Source organism: Pygoscelis adeliae, unplaced genomic scaffold (genome assembly GCF_000699105.1).
Source record: "Pygoscelis adeliae isolate BGI_AS28 unplaced genomic scaffold, ASM69910v1 Scaffold621, whole genome shotgun sequence".
NCBI lineage: Eukaryota > Metazoa > Chordata > Aves > Sphenisciformes > Spheniscidae > Pygoscelis > Pygoscelis adeliae.
The window spans coordinates 407,901-413,765 of NW_008824052.1; the positions used below are offsets into that span (position 1 = coordinate 407,901).

Here is a 5,865-nt window from a genome sequence, read left to right on the forward strand (position 1 = left end):
AGAGATGGGGCGCCCAGTTCTGGGAGAGCACACCAAGCTTGAAGTCATCATTGAAGAATCCTACGAGTTCAAGGTACTGTCCGCGTCCCCTCTCCCTGTTCTTCTTCCCCTCCAGCTGGGGACCCTCCTTTTGGGTTTGCACAGCATTGGCAAGCACATGTTAATGGCATCGCAGCAAAGCAAGGCAGCTCCTGGCATCACAAGGTCTCAGAGCAGGACCAAGGGACATTTTGAAACGTGGTTGAGCCAAGGCATGATGAAAGGGTGAGGGTCACTCCAGTGAGATGGCAGTGGGTTAAAATACACTCTGCATCCTCACTCTGTCCATTAGCCCACAGCCATGGTCCTTGAGGGGTGATTCCAGACTGTCTGTCCCACTCACAGACTGTTTGTGGTTATTATTATACAAGCACATCAATCTGGTGAGCCTTAGAGCTGACTGGGCTCTGAAATGCCGCAGATGATTGCTATAAAATATAACCTTGTTCTCACAGTGATGTGCTACACCCAAATCCTACTTACAGGCAGTCTTGAGTGAGCCCCGAGACTGGGACTCCCAGCACAAAGGGCTGATACCCTAAATGCAAGTAATGGTTGTGAAGCTAAGCTGCCGTGAATGCATGTACCAGACCAAGAGCTGAAAACTGGCCATTTCATTATCTTTTCCATTTTTCTGTAATATAAAAAATAACAGACCACCCTTATTGTGTCACAGCAGTGGCTGCCTCCCTCCCATGGTTTTGCTGCCCGCTGTCAGTGTGCATCTGAGGCATCACAGCATGCGGGCAGCCCTCAGGCTGCCTGCCCAGGACCATCTCCTACCTGCTGCTGCCGCAGCACCTTCTCTGCTGGCACTGAGCAGTGCAGAGAGAGAGAGCCCAGCTCCGCGAATGGGCCTTGATCAAGTCCCAGTTAGTGCTTTGAAGCAGTCCAGTAAAAATTCTTCCCAAGGCATTGGGAACAACACGAGCTGTGGCACCTCAGCAGTATTTGCTGTTAAACCTCCACTGAGATGGTTCAAACTCCCATCATGAGCAGGTTTCAAAAGGTCTTTTTGAGTGGCAGTGAGGGGAATTGCAGCTACTTACATTTGCTTTCACTGCTGGGGCTCTTGACCTGAGCTTAAAATCTACTAAGCTTTTTTCCATAAATGCTTGGCTGTAAGCACAAGCGCTGGTGGGTTTTAGCCCAGCATCTCCAGCCCGATAGCCCCTAATTCTCTCCTCTGCATCTCCATCCACAGAACACAGTGGACAAGCTCATTAAGAAGACAAACCTGGCCCTGGTGGTTGGCACAAACAGCTGGAGGGAGCAGTTTATTGAGGCTATTACTGTCAGCGCGGGTGAGTTTGGACCACAGCTCCAGGTGAATTACGATCAACCTCGCTCGTGTCTCGGCTTGGCTGTATCAGTAATACAGTCTGTAGTGGAGCAGCAGGAGGCAAAACAGGTGGTGGAGTTACTTACAGTGTCTGCATAAATAAGAGAGCTGATTAAACCCTTTTGTGAGATCACCTTGTCTGATGTGTAGGAAACCTCCTGCATTAAGTGTGTCTGTAGCACCCAGCAGAGAAACACCCTGGCTGTTACCAGATGGCAGAGGGGAAAAGTCATTTCAATGAGAGAGATTTAGGAGGCAAATGCAGTGTTTAAATTCAGAGTGGCATAAATGATGCTGGTGCGAAGCAGCAGTGCTCCCCATCCCTGGTGCTCCCTGTACTGCTGCAGTGAGGACAATGCAGTAGAGAGGGTGCCGAGCCCTGAAGATGGCCACTGAGTCTCCCTCTCTGAGCCAAAATTTGCCCTTGACCCCCTGCTTTCAGGAACTCCTGCTGCTCCAGCCATCTGTGGCTGGACGTTATGGCTCAGCAGCCCAATAGGTGCAGCAGCACATGATATCTGTGATGATATCAGATCATATCTGATCATATCTTCCCTCTCTTGGAGAATTGCCTTTCCTTCAGAAATGCCCTGTTGTACTGTTCTCACAGGCGTCAGTGCCATGTTTACCAGTATGCCCAGTATAGGATATTTTAGCATTCCCACATCTGTGGAAGATGAAAGAAACAAGGTCTCCTCCAGATGTGGTTTTAACAGGTGGAGACACTATAACTCAGTGGCTGGATGTTACAACCTCACAGCCCAGCCTGGGCTGCATGGGTGCACACATTAGGGCAAAATCAACCAGGTTAATTTAAATCACTGGGGAAGGCAATTTGAGCTCATCTGGCTAATTCTGCATTGAAATGCATGGGGGAACACTCACACTTCCTACCTCGAGCTCTGCTGTACAGGGTAACCTCTGCCCAGCACAAAGTAATTAAAAGTGATGGCCATACCATTTACCCTCCACCTCTGAAAACGAGGACAGGACATTGTGCAGCAGCTATCTCCTCAGATTGTGATCCCTCCTCTTGTAGCACGGTTATTCTTAGAGCCTCCAGCCAAGAGCCTCCCATTATTTCAGATACAGCATGAACATATCATGCAAGACAGTCCTTGGTGCAGGTTTTGTAGCTAATATGGCTAAACTAATCTATGCCAGAATCAATTATTTAATTGCATCCCATATTAAAGCAAAGATAATCACTGGTACTTGGATCCCATCTCTGTGACACATCTAAAGACTGCAGTTACGTGAAAGCCCCGTTGCCACCATGTCTTGAATATATAGCCACCATCAATGCTAACAAGATGATTAACAAACATTTAATAAATGTGGCATATTTTGGTGGACATGAGCTGTCTCTTGCAGTCAGGGAACAGTAGTTTGTCTCTGAGCTCTGGACCTACTTTTTTTTGCCAGGATTTAGCTCCTCAAGCTTTGTGCCGAGCAAGTTAAAATGCCTCAAACATTGGAGTTTGGGTTTGAGTTTTTCCCTGCAGCCCACCATGGAGAGCAGGTGAAAGTCACACACTTCAAAATGTAACATCCCATCTGAGAAAAGAAACATTAAAACCCCATTTCCCACCCAATGAGCAACTGGTGGTAATGTTAGCAGGGAGGCTGAGCAATGGAGCAGCAGGAGGTCAGGTCTGTGGAAGGGCAGTGCAGTTGCAGGCAAGACTGTGCCACACCGTGCCGTGCCATCCCATGCTGTCCGCGGGGCTGAGCTGGAGCCTCTCACCTGTAGCTGCCTTCAGTGTGCACCCAACAGCCCATAAAGTTTCTTCCACAGCAAAAACATCCTGAGGTTTGTGAGCCTGTTCCTGAATGCACCCCTGGGTCACCATCCAACCTCACTCTGCGTTTCAAGTCACCTTCACAGGATCTGGCCAGCTCTTCGAAAGAGAGACATTATTGCTGCTTAACAAAATGATAGACAGATCTGGATGAGTGTCATGACAGTGGCACTCATGGTCATTTTTCAGTCTGTTTTATCATATCCATAAAGATTTAGATCCATGACAGTCCTGTTGCCATGCAGCTTGGGAGAGGATTAAAATACCTGCTGCAAAATTACGGTGTGAGGATAGCAGAGTCTATCCTGCCAGTACCAACCTTTGTGCAACGAGCAAAAAAAAACAGGCCAGCATAGGCTTCCCAGGCTGAAAAACTGTTCCTTATCTCCACAACAATGCACAAGAATAGGGTATTTAAATCTGCCAAAATAATAACACCATGCCACTGATGAGCTACTATTTCTGCCATAGTGAGTTTGAAGCTTTAAAGCCAAGCAACACATAATTTTCCATCAAGTTACTGTAGAGACATCGTTTCCCACTGCCTCTATCTTATATGTTGGTCTTGATCTGCAAAGAAGCTTTGAAGACAAACAATGTGTGCAAAGTTGCACCCCAACAGGGTGCTGAGTAGGACTTTTCCCTGGTTGGTCATGGCTTTATTTAGCCAAATATTGAAAACCTCCCAAGATGATGTCCCTCAACCAGGGTATGTGTCCCAGGGCTGCACCACCCTCCTGGAGGAGACATTTCTCCTGATGGTACCATCCAAGCTGCAGTTTGTGGCCGTTGCCCCTTGTTGTATCACTTGTCAGCGCAGAGGGGAGTTTCACTCCATCCTCTCTGTACATGTCCTCCAAGTCGCTGTAGGCTGTTCCTTGGTCCCCTCCATCCTCCTCTTCTCCTGATTCACCAAGCCAGCTCCTTTCACCTCTCCCCCATAGACAACATCCTCCAGGCTCCAATTATCTTGGTGACTCCACTGAATCCCCTCCAGCTTCACCCCAGCCCTCATCTGGGATGCCATATCCCCTGTGTACAGACAGATAGCTGCATTAGAGGTTCCCTCCTGCCTTGCTCTCACAGGCTCCACCACTACCCTTTGCCCTGCAGCTGCATCTTTGCTGAGAGCCCCCAGGATGCCAGCAGAGTGCAAGTTTAACATGTACTGGAGCTGGGCAAAACCAAGAGCAGGTTGACTCCCCTTATAGGTTACCAAATCTCTTGAGGGTGATGACAATCTGGGTGATCCCTGGGCCTTTTCCTTTTCTTGCTCCTGTGTGCTGCGTGCGCTCTCTGCAGGACCACAAAGAGGAATAGCCAAGAGGTGAAACTTCAGTGCACAGGGTTTGGCGTCCCCTTTCCCAGGAAGAATGCCATGTCTTGATCCCTCAATTGGCTTTTCATCACTACCTTTGCGATGAGGCAGAAAGCAATTATTGTTATGAGCAGCAACAGAGCAAGCAGCTCACCAGCAGCTTCCCTCAGTAACCCCGTTGTCATGGCACAGAGCCATCATTCTAACATGGGGTTTATTGATACCCATGTATTGGTACACAGCGTACAGCAAGACCATTTTATTCTCCCTGTGGGAGGCTTTATACATTTTGTTATTCAATCAAACACCCACATCGTGGAGGAAGATGTGGAAGGAGGAATGTTCACCCCGGCCAGCAGTGGCGCAGATAAAACCAGCACGGTCTCAATCAAAAGCTTATGCCAGCCTAATCAGTACTGTGTCTGCCAGGACAAGCAGCTTTTCCCAGGCACAGAGCCATCATCCCCTTAGATCCAGTGTCTGGCGAGGTGGGACCTTGTCCCCTCGCCCACTGCAGTGGAGCAGAGCAGAGGCTCAGTTTTCACTGGATGCTTTTGGCTGCTCTGGGACTTGGCCCCTTTTTTCTGCTATCCCAAGGCATCCTCCTGGGAAGGAGACCCAGGCTCACTCATGCCATCTGACAGGGATGGACTGCACATTGCGTCCTCCCCTTGGTAAGAAGCTTCCGCCAACAGCCAGGGGGATCTGGTGGTCCACATCCTTGGAGGGAAAAAAATGCATCAAAGACAATGACAAATCACCAACCCAAGTGCAAGGGATGTCTTTAACACAACTCACAATGGCCTTGGAATCCCCGATGTCCATGACTTAGAAACCCATCCTTGTTCCTTGAGGGAGGAAGGAAGGCTCCCACTGATTTCACTGGGAAAGTGTCACTTCCCCTTCATGCCTGGGTGTGGTTTGAGCGCGAGCTGGAGGAGTTTTTGACTGTGCCACAACCCTGGCGTTGTGCACTGTGCCAGACTGGGGGAGCTCCGCATTCTCCATGCAGCCCACCCAGAGGACAGGCTGGCTGGTGGGCTCGCAAGATGCCTCGTCAGAGCTGCTGGAGTCAGACAGGAGGTCACCAGCCCTGAGGGACTCAATGGCAGGGTCAATCCCGCACGATGGGGACTCCCTGGAGGCTGGATGTCAAGTGGCTTTGGAGAGACAGGTGAGATGCCGATACCTGGAGCAGGGAAGGGAGAAACCAAGACACCTGCCTGGATCCCCATGACCCTGCCAGGACTGACAAGATGAAGATGTGCCAGAGGAAAGGGCCGAGGAGCCAGGGGAGGAGGCCAGGACAGTCTGACGTCTGCTGAGCGCTTTCCCTGCGTCCCACAGGAGCGGTTCTCGGTACT

At 49.8% G+C, this 5,865-nt stretch overlaps 1 protein-coding gene across 1 annotated transcript in view; it reads left to right on the forward strand.

Annotated features, from left to right (window-relative positions):
• SLC8A1 (solute carrier family 8 (sodium/calcium exchanger), member 1) overlaps positions 1-5,865 on the forward strand; it is a 109,671-nt gene that overhangs the window by 96,286 nt on the left and 7,520 nt on the right. The window contains exons 8-9 of the mRNA XM_009333726.1: positions 3-73; positions 1,244-1,343. Of these exons, the coding sequence (XP_009332001.1) occupies positions 3-73; positions 1,244-1,343 (171 nt within the window). The remainder of the gene's footprint in view (positions 1-2; positions 74-1,243; positions 1,344-5,865) is intronic.